This window comes from Diadema antillarum, unplaced genomic scaffold (genome assembly GCF_040938485.1).
Source record: "Diadema antillarum isolate AM-2024a unplaced genomic scaffold, OU_Dant_1.0 seq00000786_RagTag, whole genome shotgun sequence".
NCBI classification, from domain to species: Eukaryota; Metazoa; Echinodermata; class Echinoidea; order Diadematoida; family Diadematidae; genus Diadema; species Diadema antillarum.
The window spans coordinates 21,226-41,051 of NW_027271674.1; the positions used below are offsets into that span (position 1 = coordinate 21,226).

The window sequence follows — 19,826 nt, forward strand, 5'->3', positions numbered from 1 at the left end:
CTCGGCATTTAAAGTATTGTTGCCAAAACCAAAGACCAATTTCTGCAAAAGTAGTACTGTTTACATAGCAGCTCAATTATTCAATCAATTACCGGAAGCCACGAGATCATGTACAAGGTTAGCACAATTTCTGAAGGATATCGATTCTGTTTTTTTACTTGATTTATGAGTTTTTCTATTTCTGAGTAATATCTTCTTCTTTTTTAAATCACTTCCTTTCCGAGATTTTTTCTTCTTCTTACTGCATTCTACTGTCAGACTGTTTTGTAAAGAGTGTTGTGTATATATTATGTATTTTTTTTCATCTTTTTGTTTCGTTATACCGATTATTGTCTATGTATTATTCTATACGTTGATTGTACATTATGTTTTTTGTACAGTGTATATCATACGGACTTGCTGAAAAACAGCCTAACGGCTGAGTGCAAGTATTTTTTACCCGTGTTTAAATAACACAAACAAGCAAACAAACAAACAAACAATACCTTGATATTATAGACGATTACATTATTTTCTGTGAATTTATACTAAATCTATACCTTTGCAGATGACTACGCCCCCTTCTCCATATCATGTAAAGCAGGTGTGCACTGCAACATTGACGATGTTGTGAAATATTTTCTTGTAAACTTCATTTCACAGCTGGATATTTTTCTGATTGGTTGATCTGAATGTCCACATCATTTTCGTTTAGTAGTTGTTTACCGGGATGTGTTTTGCGGAAATCGAAACGAGGGTGTGTAGGAATTTTTGAAATTAAAGTGGAAAGATCTCAAGTACACTTTTACTGAATTTTGTTTATTTTTTTTTCACAAACACTCACGCACGCGAACAAAATTAAAGATCTTGAACAGTTCGGGGGTGGGGGGAGGGAGGGCCACTGACGGGACAATACAATACCCTTTCTTTTCTTTTCTTTTTTTAAATGAAGGTGAAATTCTTATTCCGAATCAATTTAGATTTATGAAAAATCATTCTACAGATTACGCCATTATTCAACTTTGTGACAAAATAATTGAAGTTAATATTAATAAGTAACATACTATTGGAATTTTCGTGGACCTGAGTAAGGCATTTGATACTATTGATCAAAAATTCTTATTCAAAAAATAAAACATCATGGCGTTCGAAGAATAACCTTGTTATGGTTTACCGATTATTTATCAAACCGTGAGCAATATGTTGATTTTTGGCACTGAGCTCCAGATGACAGGAAAGCTGAATCTAACAGATCTTTGAATAAAGTGGAGTTAACTTTAAACAAATGAGAATCATGTCTTTTGCGGTTCTCATAATGGTGAATATTGCTAATGATATTAGAAATTTTCATTATGTGCAATGGAACCAGGTTTTGAAATAAAAGAAGCCGAGTGGTATATGGTAGGAATATAAATAAAACATAAAGAGTCTCCAAACAATCCCTCAAAAGGTCGTTATTACTGAATGATTGAATTACATTGTATTCATGAAAAGTTGATCTCCCTTATTTTATATCTAAACATCTTTTTGTTTTGCGCGTGTGTGTGTGTTTCCTCACAAATCTGACTTGTTATAATATATGCCAGTATAATACCTCAGACATTTTGTCAGAAGGTTTAAGAGAACTTGCATCCTCACAAGGCTTCTAAAGCTTTCCTCCAAGTTCTCTTTTTCATTTCACTTTTAATTTTACCAAAGGCTGGATTCCTCAATTAAATATCTAAGTGTGTTATTCTGTTATTATGTCCATTATGTTATATTTTCTTATAAATTATTGTATGCTTTTTTCTATGAGGAGTTTGCTTCCGAAAGGTGCCATATCCATCTTTTTTTCAATGGATTTAGCGCCTTTTGGAAGCAAGCTCTTCATTTATGTATGTATGCATTGTATGTTTGTTTGTTTGTTTTTTTTTATCGTAGAAATGAATAAACAAACTGAACTGAACTAAACTGAATCCAACTCGACATTCCAAAGATTATCATTTTCACAATCCCAAGCTAATGTTACACTGTAGCTCACAGATCAATTAGACACCATGGACCAGACGTTCGAAATAACCTTCCTGAGCAAATAAAGGCAACCACCAAATCATACTCTTCTGAGACACTATAGACAAATATCTTTTATCGAAATATAATAATGTATGAGTGATAAGATATGTCAGGGTTCTTGTTTTTACTCAAAAACAGTTTGTACCTGTATAGTAGGAGTTTAGTAATTTGCAGCATATTATAAGATTGATAAATGTAAACAGAAATATGTAACAGACATACATATGACACATAATCATTAGAAACAAATACAATTATGTATTATATGACAAAACATAATTGTATTTCATGGCATGCACAGTACAGCACAACACAGCAAAACTGCACAGCACTCACCTCGGCTCAATATCATAGTATAGAATGATTATTGAAAATGAATAAACTATAAATGTTTTGAATTTTTCCCTCTATTTTAGACCTTACAAATTACTACGATATTTTGGATTTCATAATTGATTTAATTTTGTAGATATGTCCTTTATGTAAGTCGAATTTAAAGGCCTCGATCAATGTGAAGCTGCTTCTTATGATCGCGGTCTCCTGCTTTTCCGTTATAATGTCGAAAAAGGCTCAAGTTCAAAATCAATTAAGTTAAATCCCCTCTTTTTTCAGAGTATGTATGTATTTCGAGTTAAGACAGTAGGCCCTATGTTAGCGTATGCGTCGTGTAATGTTCGTTTCTAAATGTTCTAAAATGTGTGTATTCTTTTGTTATGTGTAATTTGGAAAAAGGCATAAACCAAACCAAACCAAATCGAACCAAACTTTCCTTTTCCATCTATTATCTTTCTCATGCCATTATCTGGACACCCTATACAATGAATTGGTCTATATAGGTGTCGCTGTTTATCCTGTCGATCTTGTGGGCCTTCTTTGCCTAGTGTTGGTCTCGTGAACCTCTTGCGAAGTGTTGGTCTCTATCATGAGCCTTTTAATCCTAGTGTCGGTCTCGTGGGCTTTGTTAGCGCAGTGTCGGTCTCGTGTGCCTTTGTGAGCATCATGGGCTGTATAACTCGTGGGCTTATTTTACTTGATGTCGAACTGATGTATTACTTGTGGGCTGTATGACTTGTGAGTTGTGTAACTCGTGGGCTGTACACTGGCGTAGCCGGGGGGGGGGGGGGGGCGATGGGGGCGGTCGCCCCCCCCCCCCCCCCCCCTAAGATTTGGACCGGGGATTTGGGAGGCGGGAAAAAAATGCGTGTATACTGTATGCATGCACATGAAGCGGGTCTCCTTTGCAACCTTTCATCAAATAAGATTTTTTTTTTAATATTTCACTCAAAGTGTGCACCAGATCGTTGAATTTCAATTCAAAATGTGCAAAATCTCTCGTGCTTGGGAGGGGGTATCCCAAACCCTCCCCCTCTGTCCCTCTTTCCCTAGCTAAGTACTTTTTTTTTTTAGATTTACAAAAAAATATAAATAATTCTGAGTGCACAAGACTTATCTCTTATATTCCGAAAACTCAAGGTTCCCTCATGTATAAGGGGAATTTCCCCTTTTAATCGACCCTTTCCTCCCTCAGCCCCCCCCCCCCCATCAGTTTTTTTTTTTTTTTTTTTTTTTGGTGATTTCCCAAATGTTGATCCCATCAAATATGCGTATACGAGATATCTCAATTTCAACCTTAAAAAGGCAAAAGCTCCATCGGAAGGGAAGGGTGGAGATAACACTCGCCCACGCCTTCTCCCTGCTCACCCCCCCCCCCCCCCCCCCCCCGCCATGCATAGAAGTAGACTGTGGCTATACCCAGATCGCTTTATTTCAATTCTAAAAACGCAAAAGCTCCACGAGCGGGAGGGGGAATCCCCCTTCCCCTAAGCTCTACCTCACTAGACTTTATACATACACCCAGATGGTGCACATTCGGAATAAGAGCTAAATTCCGTGATTTTAACACTTCGATGAAAAGGTATTGCACCAAAAATTTGCACCAGATCGCTGAATTTCAGGTCTGAAAACGCAAAATCACCTTCGTGTGGCAGGGGATATGCCCCTATCTACACCCTCGTGTGCATGCTTTTTCTGTTTGATTGCTGAACAGACAGCGTTCATGATATTCAGTGTAAGAATTAATACAAGAAGACTAGTGTATTCAAATTATACCATTTATAGGCAAATTGTTCAATAATAATCTACACTAAAATATACTGCTATATACCTTAAACAAGTGGGACTGTTTCACGTCGATAAAACGCGCAAAAACATGCATCAAATTGCACCATTTGCAATATCAAAATGCAAAAAGTTCTTATCGTGGGAGGGGGGACACCCCCTCCCACACCCTCCCCTCCCCCTTCGCTGTCTCCACTCGCTCGGGTTCAGTCGCGTTTATGATATTCAGTGAAAAGAATTAATACAAGAAGTGTATTTAAATTATATCATTTTATAGGCAAATTGTTCAATAATAATCTACACTAAAATATACTGCTATATACCTTAAACAAGTGGGACTGTTTCTCGTCGATAAAGCGCGCAAAAACATGCATCAAATTGCACCATTGGAAAATCAAAATGCAAAAAGTTCTTACCGTGGGAGGGTGGAAACCCCCCTCCCACACCCTCCCCTCCCCCCTCGCTCGCTCCGCTCGCTCGGGTTCAGTCGCGTTCCTGATATTCAATGAAAAGAATTAATACTAGAAGTGTATTCAAATTATACCATTTTATAGGCAAATTGTTCAATAATAATCTACACTAAAATTTACTGCTATATACCTTAAACAAGTGGGACTGTTTCACGTCGATAAAACGCGCAAAAACATGCATCAAATTGCACCATTTGCAACATCAAAATGCAAAAAGTTCTTACCGTGGGAGGGGGGACACCCCCCTCCCACACCCTCCCCTACCCCCTCGCTTGCTCCGCTCGCTCGGGTTCATTCGCGTTCATGATATTCAGTGAAAAGAATTGATACAAGAAGTGTATCTAAAAATTATACCCATTTGTAGGCAAATTGTTCAATAATAATCTACATCAAAATAAACTGCTACCATGAAACAAGTGGGACTGTTTCACGTCGATAAAACGCGCAAAAACATGCATCAAATTGCACCATTTGCAACATCAAAATGCAAAAAGTTCTTATCGTGGGAGGGGGGACACCCCCTCCCACACCCTCCCCCCCCCCCCTCGCTCGCTCCGCTCGCTAGGGTTCAGTCGCGTTCATGAAATTCAGTGAAAAGAATTAATACAAGAAGTGTATCTAAATCATACCCTTTTATAGGCAAATTGTTCAATAATAATCTACATCAAAATAAACTGCTACAAACAAGCGGGGACTGTATCACGTCGATAAAACGCGCAAAAACATGCATCAAATTGCACCATTTACAACATCAAAATGCAAAAAGTTCTTACCGTGGGAGCGGGGACAACCCCCTCCCACACCCCCCCCCCCCCCCCCCCACCTCGCTCGCTCCGCTCGCTCGGGCTCGGTCGCTTCGCTCCCTCGCACACTAACCGCCTCCCACTAAGATGAAATCCTGGCTACGCCGTTGGGGCTGTATGACTCGTGGGTGTCGGTCTCGTGATGTGCATCCGTAGGCTCAGGTACGCTCAGGCAATCTTGCTCATTTATCAAAATCACCAAATTTAACAACAACAAAAAGAAGTTTAGTAATTCTATATTACAGCGTAGCCTTTAATCAAGCTTACTGAGATTTAATATATGTCTGAAAAAAAAAAATGATACCTTGCACTGGCGCGTATAGGAGGAAATGCCATGTTTCAGCCATTCATCGTCATGGAAACTGGTTCTAGACAACTTTATGTTTCACGAATGTCTGTAAATTGAATTGCCTAACCATGCTTACAACTGGTTTCAATCCCCTGTCCTACGCCTTGTGCGATGATTTCTTGTCTAGAACCAGCACGGTAAGCGATAGCATGAAGAGTTGTGGCACCATCACTTCGGAACTACTAGTGAGTGTCTTTAAGTGGTCCTGAGCGCCCCTTTGTGTTGTTAGAATATCTGTCTCACTTGTTCGTGGTGCTAACTCCGTGTGTCTTTCTTTATTGGAAGTGGAACAAGTCTACTCCGATTTCTCAAAGGAAACCCCTGAGTGAAAATAGCAACATTAGTATAACGCATCAGTCTCTTGTCAGTGAAAGTTTGAGGAAAATTGGGTAATCGATGCAAAAGTTATGAATTTTTAAAGTTTTGGTGTTGGGACCGCTGGATGAGGACACTACTAAGAGGTTATGACTTCATGTGTGGACAACATAATCATAAAGAAAATATAAAGGGAATTCCACACACACAAAAAAATCACCTTTCTAGTAAATGAAAGAGCACATGATTAACCGCTTTCAGAAAGCAGAGAGAATATTTGCTAACCTTAACATATGCCAGTATCCAGTTGATAGAATATGTATTTTTCATCAGAAATGAATTTTTGTGTACACAGCTATCACATGAGTGTTAATCAAATAAAAATTCCCCAACTCTCCACAAACTCGCAAAGCTTCCAGATCGATAGGTCGTGTGGTACAATCTAGTGAGTGCATATCACACCCCAGGTGTAAGAGGTCGAGCGGAGCACGGCAATACTATAGTCTAGGACATCATTACACACTGTTGAGAACGTCTGGCGCATCCCGGGTGCAGCTGAGTACCGCAATTGTGATTCGTTAGTTTTAATTGTGCTCTCAGACTTGGATTTTAGACAGTTCGATTGGAGATTTTGAACGAATTGAGCGGGGTTGATCACAAAAATGTCGGTAAAATCAGACAGAGTGTTGCAGGAAATTGGCAAAAATTGGCCCTACTTGGTCATTATCCTCGTACCCATAGTATTCTGTCCCGTCGCGATAGTCATTAACAATGCGGTAAGTTCAGAAAGTTGTGTTTATCCGTGTAACCGATTATTTATTTTATTTTTGTTCCATCATTGTTCCGTCTCATGGGCTGCGTTCGAGCGCTCCAAAGCGAACCAAAGCGAACTGAACCAAAGCGTACTGTACCGAACTGTGCCAGATTTGAAGCGTTCGAGCGCTCTGTCGACAAAGCGTACTTCACGAGTTATTATTAGGAAAGGTCACGCATATTTGTAGCAAGAATGTCATCCACCTGACGCTTGAACTACTTACAGCTGTCGCGAACAATAAGAATGTTTTTGCATTGCGACGTATGCGCATGATACGCGCATGCTTCACAGCGAACTTTTGGTACGCTTTTGATCCGCTTTTTGAGCACATCGGGAAGAGGGGTCCACTTTTGGCTCGGTACAGTACGGTACGGCACACTTTATGAGCGTTCGAGCGCTCTTCTGGCGCGGGTACGGTACGGTACAGTTCGTCGAATAGGACAGCTCTCGAACGCACCCATGTTCTAGCGTTAGTTTCTTTTCATACAAGATTCAAGATTCAAGATTCAAATTCATTTTCTTTTCCATCAAAAAAGGAAAGAAAAAAAAAAAACCAACAGAGAATATTATTATATGTGACCGTGCACCACAAAACGAACAAAAAGTCGCACCCCTTGATTTTACGTGAGGACTCAAAAAAGGTGAAATGGGTCAAACAAGTCAATATTAACTTTTTTTCATATTTTCTGAAAGAGTTACCCTTCTTCTACATTATTCTTAAGTTTGGGATCATAATATGAATGCGAAAATGCATTTTCAGCATTTTTTCTACATTCTTTTTATGTACAGTAGTGAGATCAAGTATGTCTTAGAGGTCCCTTTTCATTTCTTGATAACCACTGGCAAACTTTTGGTTTACATCCTGTTTTTTTGTGCCATTCATCGCACAGCTAGCCCGGCTTGGTAAAGATTAAACGCTTGAATAGACAGTTAGACCCTGTGCTTCAGAGCCTCTTTTCTCGGTTCACACTTTTCCAGAATGTGTGCTTTCTTTCCAATATTTAGATAGGTTAGGAGAGTCCATATCAATTGAGCTATACATCTTTTTAAAGCTTAGAGTCTGCTCTTTCAGAATCTACCCTTAACTAAAAATCAATGTCTGGCGACTTTTTGTTAGTTTTGTGATGCAGGGTCACATAATGTATAATATATTTCTGGCAGGAGATATTTGTAATAATTGCAACAACAAAAAAGTGATTTAACAAAGTACATGTGAAAATGAGGAACAGATTCAGAAAACTCATTTGCATCTTTTTTTGTAATATATACATATGCATATAATGCAAGTTAATTAAGGATGGGGGTAGAAATGGAGGGTCCCACTAAGAAGGAAAGCTTGTAGGATATGGGGCCCTCAGAAAATACACAAAATAGCGAGTAATGAATTAAGCTACAAACCGATATAAAACAAAATTTAACGAACCAATGCCAACTGAAATGAAATCAAATTGGGAAGGGAAAAAAAGATAAGAAAAAACTACAGCACTTGCCACCGTGGACGCAAGTAAACTGGATTCCATGATTTAAGAGTAATGATAAAGTATAACCTGGATTGAATACACATACTGCAAACAATTTTATACGTAATTATACCGGTAAGAATGCGGAAGAAGGAGAGAATAGACACCATGGTATCTACAGAACAATAAGAGGAGCATTTGGGGAGGACTTGTGTTTAACAGATTATTTTTCTCTAATAAAAAACAAAATGATTACAAAATTGTTTGATGTGTGAAGGAATGATGACTTGACTGAGATGATAAAAAAAACCACTAATTCAGTTGTATGTTATAAGATTTCAATAGGAACAATTTTGATTTGTTCTTGAAGGAGTTCAAAGTTTGAACTGTTGTTATGTCTTTATAAAGTGAGTTCCAATATTTTGGTCCATCGTAGATGAATGTGTTCTGAGCCAGCAAAGTTCTCAAACATTGCAAATGGAAATCAGTCAATTGCCTTGTTGGATAATAGTGAATGGATTGATTTCTTCGAAACATTGTTTGAAATATATTTGGAAGATTGATTTCATTATCATTATGCATAAGTCTGACAAGTCCTAAGTTTAACGAACACAAACATTTAATTTTCAATATTTTATGTTAAAAAAATAGCGGATCAGTATGAGACAAAAATGCAGTATTACATAATGATATGGAGTGATTTCTTTAGTGATAGAATTAATTTAACTAAGAGTATTATATAATATAAATATGGAAATAATTGGAATGAATATGAGCAGGGACGATAAAGGAAATCAAAATTTAAGCTTGTATACTATTTTTTCGTGAAATACTGAATCTTTATAGCTTGATTCTAGTCACTCCTGAAAATTGAACGAGTTCAAAGACTCAGAGAGATCAGAGATCATCTATTCTCATAATCATCCGGGTATGTGTACCAATTGTCAGTGTTTGAATGCACGGGGGAAAAAGTAATGTCAATATTTGTGCGCGTTTGTACCTGAGTTATAAAGGCATGTTATACCGACCCAGTTGATTAGATAAAGGGGGCAATGTAATCCATACCAAGTTTCCATACAAGTAGTATCAACATGACACATATTATGTGACCCTCAATTCTGTACTCTGAAATTTGGAGACACGTGAAATGTCAGACGATAAGACAAGAAAAAGTTTATGGATTATGGTTGCTTTACAGTTGTTTTAGTAATCAACTTTCTGTCTCTCCTTGGGGCAGTGAATATTACAGCTTCATTCATAGCCACATAGATAAACAACATAAAAGTTTTTGAATTCTTTGCAAACATTATAAAGTGTTTTTCATACAAACATAGAGTATTAACTTATGTCATATACTACAATACGATGTTTATTCGTGTAATCTTTAGGACTTGCTATACCAGACATTATTCATGAGCGACAATCTAACATATTGGCATCGTAAAATGGATAACTTTACAGTTTCTACCACCTCGTCATTTTCACCTATTGCTTTCCTTTAAAGGTTAAGTGTACCTTTAGGAGCAGTGATTTGAAAAAAAATGTTCAAGATATCACATTTGATGCATAATATATCATTATGTAGGTCTGTTGTATCACTTTGCAATGAAGCATAAAATATAAGGAGATACAGTATCAGTATTTTTCTCAGTAAATCATAACTGTAGCCGGTTTAGTCTGGAAGCATTCTTCTTACAACTATTGTTCACATATTGTGTATTAAACAATACATAACATCGATTATAGGGATTCAGTTTTTTACAGTGGTTGTTTATACCCTTAATTCATATTTCAAAACTATTTTAAAGCACTAAAGGTGGGTTTTTGTTCCATCTGCAAATGGAAACTTATGCCTTTAACGTTAAGACTGTGGTATATTACATCTCTCTTTCTCTCTCTCTCTCTCTCTCTCTCTTTCTCTCTTGCATATTCTCTCGTGTATATAATAGCAAGCTATAGGAGTTAAGCGCAGAATTCTGTTACAACTCATCGGTAGTAACAGCAGCAGTAGTTGTAGTAGTATTAGTATTAGTTCTGTCGGAGTACTAATTGTATGAGTAGTAGCAGTAGTAATATAGGTTTTCCATCCCAATTTTATCAAATTTGTTTTTGGATTTAATGAAAAGGCGTTCAAATTAAACCGATTTTGGTCACTGTTCTACTCTCACGGTTCATTCTAATTCTTTGAGTATTCAATTCTATTTTACGTCATTCCTTTAAGATTGTATTTCATTCAGGTTAGAGAGAAATTCATTTATTCTAACGACTCAGTTGGCATTCAATATCGCTCCAGTCGGATAGACGTTCAAATTTGTGCCAAAAGCCAGTTTCAATTTCATTTATAGGAACACAACTTCCCACTTTGAACGTTCGAATCAACATACACATCTTCTACGGGCCTTTTTTTCACTGTCATTACGATTGGATGATAGAATTTCATTTTCATTTCAAAGTGTCATTTAAAGGGGATGGCTAGTAACTGATCAGTGGGAATCAATGGGAATGATTGGGGATGATTGTTCCAATCCTTGTGGGATTCATTTAAGAGTACATTATGTATCTCTTGCTGTGTGAAAATCATATGCTTCAGAATGGTCTCATATTAAAGTAATGTGCAGTTCAATGTTTCCATGCAGGTTAGCATACCTGTATAGTGTCGGGGCGATCGTTAACGGGCCGTTAATGATCGCCCCGACACGAATAAAAGCAACAACGAAAAAGACTGCCCATACTTTGTAATTTTTTGCCTTGTGGTGAATTTGAATTCCTTAACTTTCTCCACGGCGGTGCTGATGAGAATTTGAATGCATTGCACTTGCATCTTTAATCTGAATGCCTTTTTACACCCTTGTGTGAAAAACTCATGAAATCGCATGCTGATCAAATTAGATTGAATAAGCTAGTTACCTTTTTAAATGTCCATCTCGGTGATCATTCTAATTCACTCGAACTTGAATGACCGCATCGCTCAATCGAATGCAAATGTGATGAATTGGGCGGGAAAACCTATAGGCCTAGTATACTCAGCAAGAGTAGTAGTAGAGGTAGTACAAGAAGAAGTAATATGGGTAGTAGAAGCAATCGTAGTCGTAATAGTAGTAGAAGGAGTAGTAGTAGCAATAGTAGTAATAATAATAATTGTCGTAGAGGTTGTATTACAATGCTCCTTTCTTCCCGTCCCTTTCGTCTTCTTTTATTCATTTCGAGACAGACGCCTTTAAATTGGCACATCTTTACTGAATTTGTGCTCTTGAACCACCTAAAATTGTAAACAGGCTCCCAATATGAAATGGCCCCCTTTCTTTTCTGCTAATCTTCATACTTTGCGTCAAATCTTAAATGGAGAGTTGACCTCTCTATCAATATTTTCGGAATCACCAAACACTGGTTATCTTTATCAAGCATTTTACACTTGTGGAAGAGCGTAAAGATATTTTTCTCTCTCTAACTTTCCATCTACAACGTCATGCAAAAATCTCCCTGAGTTCATTATTCTAATGTGAATGGTAGGAGAGTCACTCCTGTAAACAGAATGAGTTCGAAGACTCAGGAAAATCATGGATGATTTATTTTCACATCCGAGTATGCTTACCCCTTGTCAGTGGTTGGATTCACGAATAGAGTATAATATCGATATTTGTGCACATCTGTGTTGAAGTTCAAAAACCTTTTATACTGACCTAGTTCATCAGAAACTTGGGGCAATGCATATATATTAGAGCAAGTTTCCCAGCAGTATCAACATGACGCATAAAAAAATGTGACCCTCAATACTGTGTACTTTAGAATTTGAGACAAATAAAATGTGTAGATAAAGAATAAGGGAGAAATAAGACGAGGAAAAAGTGTTCGTGGCTGCTTTATGGTTCAGTGCAACCTTGCGACAGGCTTTTACAGCTTCCTTCATAGACTCATGTTTAAACAATATAAAAAAAATTCTATGCAAACAGTATAATGTGGTTTTTATTCAAACATAGAGTACTAACTTTTGACATAAATACACAACAATGCAATCTCCAGGGCTTGCTATACCATACATTTATGAGATAGCAACGTAATATATTGGCAGCGTAGAATAGATAACTTTAAAATATCATTGTCTACCACTTCCTCAATTTAGACATTGTTTTCTTTTAGGTTATACTACTACTACTACTACTACTACTAGTAGTAGTAGTAGTAGTAGTAGTAGTAGTAGTTGTTGTTGTTGTAGAAGTTATAGTGCAATACTTATTTCTTGCCGTCCCTTCCATCTTCTTGTATGCATTTCGAGACACACGAGTTTTTAATGGCACATATTTATGATTTTGTGCTGTTGCATTATCTCACGTTTTTTCTAATTTCCAGTACAAATCAATTTCATATAACCACTTTCTCGATAATGAAATTACAAAATTATTGGCAGTAAAACAACTAATAAGAATACAAATATATAGATTATACACCCTTGTCTTTTGATTGAATAAAGAAAAAAAGAGACAAACTAAACCCAAATGTGTATTGTCATTTATCATAATGATAATATGAGGATGTCACAAGGAAATAATAGAAATATGATAGGGCCTACATAAAAGCTGTACCGCTTGTAAAACTGTAGGTAACAGGATCCCAATATGATAAAACCCGCTTTCCTCTCAGCTAATCTTCGCAGTTTGCGTCAAATCTTAAATGGAGAGTTGACCTCTCTATCAATATGTTCGGAATCACCAAACACTGATTATCGTTATCAAGCATTTTACACTTGAGGAAGAGAGTGAAATTTTTGTTTTCTCTCTTTAATTTGCCATCTAGAACGCCATGAAGAACCCTCGCTTGGTTTATTATTATTTTGGGGATAGTGAGAGTTTGAATTGAGAGTCACTCATGAAAACAGAATGAGTTTGAAGACTCAGGAAAATTATAGATGATTTATTTCCACATCCGAGTATGTTTACCCCTTGTCAGTGCTTGGATGCACGAATAGAGTGGAAATAATGTCGATATTTGTGCACATCTATGCTTGAAGTTCAAATTCCTGTAATACCGACCTAGTTATTCAGATATTGGGGGCAATGTAAACTTGAGCAAGTTTCCCAGCAGTATCAACATGACACATAAAAATATGACCCTCAATATTGTGTACTTTGACATTTGAGACACATAAAACGTGTAGAAAAAAAAAACCTAAGAGAAAAATAAGCAAAGGACAAAATGTTCCTGGCTGCTTTACGGTTGTTTTAGTAATCAAATTATCATCGCAATCCTGTAGCAGACTAAAGTCTTATGCAGCTTCTTTTAAAGACACATGTTTAAACAATACAAAAATGTTTTCTTTGCAAACAGTATAATGTGGCTTTTATACAAACATAAAGTACTAACTTTTGACATGAATACACTACAATTTCCATTCGTGCAATCTTTAGGACTTGCTATAACATATTTATGAGATAGCAACGTAATATATTGGCATTGTAGAATAGATAACTTTGAAATATTCTTGTCTACCACCTTTTTACTTTAGATACTGCTTTCTTTTAACATTATATTAGTAGTAGTAGTAGTAGTAGTAGTAGAATTTATATTACAATACTCCTTTCTTACCCTCCCTTTCATCTTTTTTATGCATTTCTAGACACACGCCTTCTTAATGGCACATATAATGATTTTGTTCTGTTGCATCATCACATACGGTTTTAATTTTTAGTTCAAATCTATTTTATATTTCCACTTTCTCGGTAATGAAATTACAAAATGATTGGCAATAAACCAACAAGTAAGAATATAAAATATAATACAACCATTTTGTTTTATTGAAGAAAGAAAAAAAGAGACATACTGAACACAAAATGTGTGTGGTCATTTATCATAATGATATGAGGATGTCACAAGGAAATGACAGAAATTATGATGGGGCCTACATAAAAGCTGTACCGCTTGTAAAACTGTAGGTTACAGGATCCCAATATCATAAAACCCGTTTTCCTCTCAGCTAATCTTCATAGTTTGCGTCAAATCTTAAATGGAGAGTTGACCTCTCTATCAATATTTTCGGAATCACCAAAACCTGGGGGGGGGGGGAGGGGGGGGGGGGGGGGCTTGTCTTTGGGTCACCCATTCCTTTCTTTTTTCTTAGCAAAAAGGTTTAGTGATCCGCCCCTGGCATGTGATTCGTTCTAGCGTGGAAAATCGGGTAACGTGCACAATTTGTCGATTTCCCGACAGTCGATTAAAAAAAAACAACAACAACAAGAGATACGCAAAAATTACGATCCGGTATGCTATTTCTGACGAATCTTTTCGGCTAATCTTTAGTATTTTCGTTGTTACCCAGGTGAAATCATGATATCGCAGCGTTATTTCACACATTTCATATGCATTATGTGCACATTTTAGAGCATAAACCGACAGTTGTGTAGACATGTCAGAACTATTGTATGTGGTCACTACATAAGCGCTGCTCGGATCAGAATTGTGTTGATATTTCCCACTTCTCTTATACTAAAAATTTAATTTGTCATGAGGATTCCGCTTTGCATGGGATAAGGTGGAAACAGCCAGATCAAACTATTGAACGTGGGCCAGAAACATTATAATAAGACTAGAGAGCCTTCATTGGCCTTGTGGGGGGTTTGTTATTGCTGTTTTTCTAAATAATGCCTATACATACTATGTTTGTGAACGGATATCCGGTGCCTATTGCTGCAAGTTCAACAAGTTACATGTCATTCTGCTTCAATGTGTGTTTGGGCTTGGTGATACTTGTACAATAGAGATTATATGTCAAGGATCGGACAAACTTGAGATAGAGAAAATAATTAAGTGTATAATCCTTAAAATACCATAATAACATGATTTTTATATTTCATTTAGGGTATATCGCCTTTAATGTTATACCACTGCAACACAGGGCCCTTTCATTGTTAGTACTCTGGCGTTACCAGGCAGCCATTTATGGAGCTGCGTCGAGATGGACATGTTTGAGTAAACACATTTTATCCAATGATTGATGCGATTCGAACTCGGGACCTCCGATTGAAAGTCAAGAGTCTTTTTCATTATGCTGCAGTGCTTCCTTGTACATTTAACTCTATCTGTATGTACCTTTGACAATTTGCTTGCATGCCGTGCCGGTAGTATTTTGAGGTAGTAAACAAAGGCTTAAGAGAATTTGTTTTTTGTTTTTTATTGTTCCATATTCCACATTTCAACAAATACATAAAACATAAACATCACAATACAAACGCCTGGATGAATTGTCAAGTACAGCTTATAAGACAATAAAACATGTGAAATATGAGGAATCTACATAGAAGCATTGCTTGTAGGGTGTAGATTCCCAGATGCGGATGTGAGATTATTTCTTACTTGGTTATGTAATTTAAGGAATGACAATTTGTGAATTGGAGAAATATAAACGCCAAAAAGTAAAAAGAAAAAGAAAAAACAAAGAAAACAATGTCCGCGGCACAGACTTCTTGAGAGTTGCGTGATCACCCGAGCGAGGTACAAGTCAGATGCAGTGTACAATAGCAGAGATACCAAATGTGTACAAAGGAAGTTCAGGAGATAATATAGAAATCACGAGCGAGGCACATGTTACATAATCGATAATGTCAGTAATGTGAAGTATGAACAGAGAATGTCGAGGAGGATTGAAGAATAGCTACAGATATGAATTCAGAAAAACTAGTTTAAGTTTATGCTTAAATGAATAAAGAGACTGAGATTGGATTATTTCTCTATCCAACTCATTCCAAAATTTCGGTCCTGTAGCGGTTATTGTTTTTAAAGCAGATACGGTTCGTACAGGAGAAAGATGAAAAGAATCTTTTTGTCTAGTAGGGTAAGAATGAACTTCAGTATTTTTGACAAACATCGAAGAAAACACATCAGGGAGACCACCTGAGTTTACTTGATACATAAATGACCCGATATTAAAATGATATAAATCCTGGATCTTAAGTGTTCTACTGGAAAAGAATAACACATTAGTGTGTTCCAAAAATGTGGCGAAGTTAATTATCCGTATAGCTCTTTTCTGTATTAATAATAAAGAATTAAGTCTAGTTGTACAGCAGTTTCCCCATGCCAGGATTCCATAACCTATATAAGGCAAAAATAGAGTAGAATACAATGAATGCAGAACATGTTTAGGAAAATACTGTTTTAACTTGTACATAACACCTACATTTTTTGATAGTAATTTACGCAAAGAATCAACATGAACTTTCCATGTCAACTTACAATCAATATAAAGACCAAGGAATTTTAAATATTCCACCTGGTTCAATTCTACGTCGTTTACAACCAACTTACCCGGTAAAATATTGATTATATTGCTAAAAACCATAAATTTTGTCTTGGTCAAATTCAATGACAATTTATTAGCCTGAATCCACTTAGATACTGATTTTAATTCAGTATTTATGGTATTCAGTAAAACATGAGGGTTTCGATTTGAATAAAAAATGCTGGTGTCATCGGCAAAAAGTAGAAAATAGAGCAGAGAGGACGAGCTGCGAAAGTCATTCATATAAAGAATAAACAATAAAGGACCTAAAAGGGATTCTTGCGGTACCCCACAAGTTATAGGCTGTGAGCTGGACACATGGCCATTCAAACTAACAAATTGAGTTCTTCCAGTAAGGTAACTTCTAAACCACTCCAAGGCCCTCCCACGAATCCCATAGTGTTTTAATTTGTATAATAATATTTCATGGTTGATTGTGGTGTGTCAAAGGCCTTGGAGTAGTCAAGAAAGATACCTACTGTGTGACACTTGGCATCGATCGCTTTGATAATTTTCTCTATCATGAGTAAAATAGCATGAATTGTGGAATGCTTTTTACGAAATCCAAATTGATTTTCATCTATTACATTACAGTCATTTAAGAATCGGAATACACGTGTGTACACAATCTTTTCAAGTAATTTAGAAAAAGAAGTTAATAACGATATTGGTCGATAATTTCCCAGTTCGTCCTCTCGGCCCTTTTTATATATCGGGATAACTTTAGTAATTTTCATCCTAGTAGGCACTACACCGTTCAGTAATGACAAATTAAATATATGGATGAGAGGTACAACAATCTCACGTACAACATATTTCAGAAGATAATTAGAAATTCCATCATAACCAGTACTTTTTTTGGCTTTAAGATTATTTACAATGTCAACAATTTCGGATTCTAATACAGGCATAAAAAACAAAGATTGATTATTGCGATGACTTAAATACGTAGAAAAAGGTATATCCGTTTCCGGAATACCATCAGCTAAATTAGATCCAACCTTCACAAAATATGAGTTAAACGCTTCAGAGATTTCATTATCATCTCTTAACTCGATGTCATTTAGACAAATCTTATGGATATCCGATTTATTTCGTTTCTTCTGAAGAACATTATTAATAACTTTCCTAGTGGATTTAATGTCCTTCTCATGGAGAAGAAACAGTGAAGAAAAATATTTCTTTTTTTGCCTCACGCAACACAGAAGTAAGAACATTACGATAACTAGTATATTTGCTTTTAGCAGCATCAGTTTTTTGAGACTTGAATATATAAAAGAGCTTATTTTTCCTATTGATAGACCTCAACAAAGATTTCGATATCCAGGGGGATCGTGGTATCTTTTTATAATTTGATCTAGATTGTGATCTTATCGGAAAATGAAAAAAGAAAAGAGGAGCGATCAGATCAACAAACTTATCATATGCATCATTAGGCTCATTTGCATTGAGAACCACTGACCAATCAATATTTAACAGGCTTTCCTTAAATCTTATGATATTTTGTTCAGACATAACACGAGCTGTAGAATTCATTTCCCAAGTTGCAGGCTTAAAGCGATTTAGTATAAATGGACTGGAAGCAAACACTGGGAAATGATCAGACATATCCGAAACTATTATACCTTGATCAGTTGGATAATGAATATTAGTGAATATATTATACAATAATTGTATACGCTGAATTAAAGGAGACCTCCAGATAATTTTGAGACTTTTGAATTTGAACGTCTATAGATTGACTATACTGCGTAGAATTTCAGACTTTAAGCTTTTGGGATAAGGAATAAGATTACCTTCAAAATTTATAACAAATCACAAAGCATTCATCACGAATTTAATACACACAGGTAAACTTGTTGGCCAAGTCGTCTCATAATGATTTTTTTTGGCTACATTCCTGCAATATGTTAATCTCTCGTGAAATGTCATCATCCTTTTTCGGTGTATCGTATTGTGGGTTTTGCAGAGCGTTGAGTTATGTGTTCAAGGACCACAATAAATTTCACAAATCTATTCACGGCCTATTAATTTATGCCATGTTAATGTTGTGAATTTATATAACTTGTCGGGTACGCCACCTTAAAGAAACATTGCAAATTTATTTGAAATATTAAACTGTTTCGATTTTTCGAAAGATATACTCTCTAGGCCTGGTGTAAAACGTTCGTCTCCCACTATATATACGTAATTATGAAGAAATAATCTGAAAAACATAGAGGTATCAGATAACGCTTCCTCGCCAAAATCGGAAAAAAGGCTTCCGAACTAATTTATGATAATGATAAGTAGAGACGTAATAACTAGGAAACAACACAGTTGGCACACAACGACCAAACTAAATTTGTATACACTACCTCGCCAAAATCGGAAAAAGGCTTCCAAACTAATTTATGATAGTGATAAGTAGAGACGTAATAACTAGGAAAAAACACAGTTGGCACACAACGATCAACTAAATGTGTATACACTATCCATGCGAAATAGCACATGAAAGATGTTACGGGGAGGATTATTTGGCAAAGTAATGCAGTTTTATGGTGATATGTTCCGATTTCTACAGTAAGTTTAGTAAAGTAAAGTCTGAGAAAGGTACCATCGTGCCAGTTTCATACGTTAAATTAAGAACAAGGAGAAAAATTCAAACGTGTTCCACTGATTTTCCCCCAATTGACACTGCAACCTGACGAGGGTGGACGGGTTCCTTTGTTGCGGAATGCCAAGTATCTGCGTGTGGCCAAACATTCTTTGATAGCATGCTCGGAACACTCAAAAGATGAATGTTCATCGTTTTAACTTATATCTACAAGGGAAACCAATTTCCTCTTCATGGCCACAGATTTATCAATACATTCATCGGGGAAGTTTTCCGAGCATATCTAAGGCCGCGTTTATAAGATTTTGCGTTGTTTCGTTGAATCATTGTTTTGAATCACTGTTTTGAAACACTGTTTCAAATCACAGTTTCGTCAGGAGAGCGTTTATAAAGGCCGTGTCACACCATTCCGGGCAAGCTCCGCGGGCTTGTGGCGAGGAGAGAGCTCTCCGCAGTTGGTCCGCACCTGACAGTATCTAGCGCGTAGTTGCCCGGAGGTGCTCACGCAAGTCCGATTTAACCGCAGCCAAGTTTTGAGCATGACCAAAACTTTTTCCGGGTGAGTCCCGGGAATGCCCGTAGAGGTCCACGCAGAACGCCA

At 36.7% G+C, this 19,826-nt stretch overlaps 1 protein-coding gene across 1 annotated transcript in view; it reads left to right on the forward strand.

Annotated features, from left to right (window-relative positions):
- The first annotated feature begins 6,696 nt into the window (after positions 1–6,696).
- Positions 6,697–19,826, forward strand: part of LOC139739175 (Na(+)/citrate cotransporter-like) — a 48,033-nt gene continuing 34,903 nt past the window's right edge. Inside the window, exon 1 of the mRNA XM_071649789.1 lies at positions 6,697–6,862. Within this exon, the coding sequence (XP_071505890.1) occupies positions 6,749–6,862 (114 nt within the window). The 5' untranslated portion in view covers positions 6,697–6,748. The remainder of the gene's footprint in view (positions 6,863–19,826) is intronic.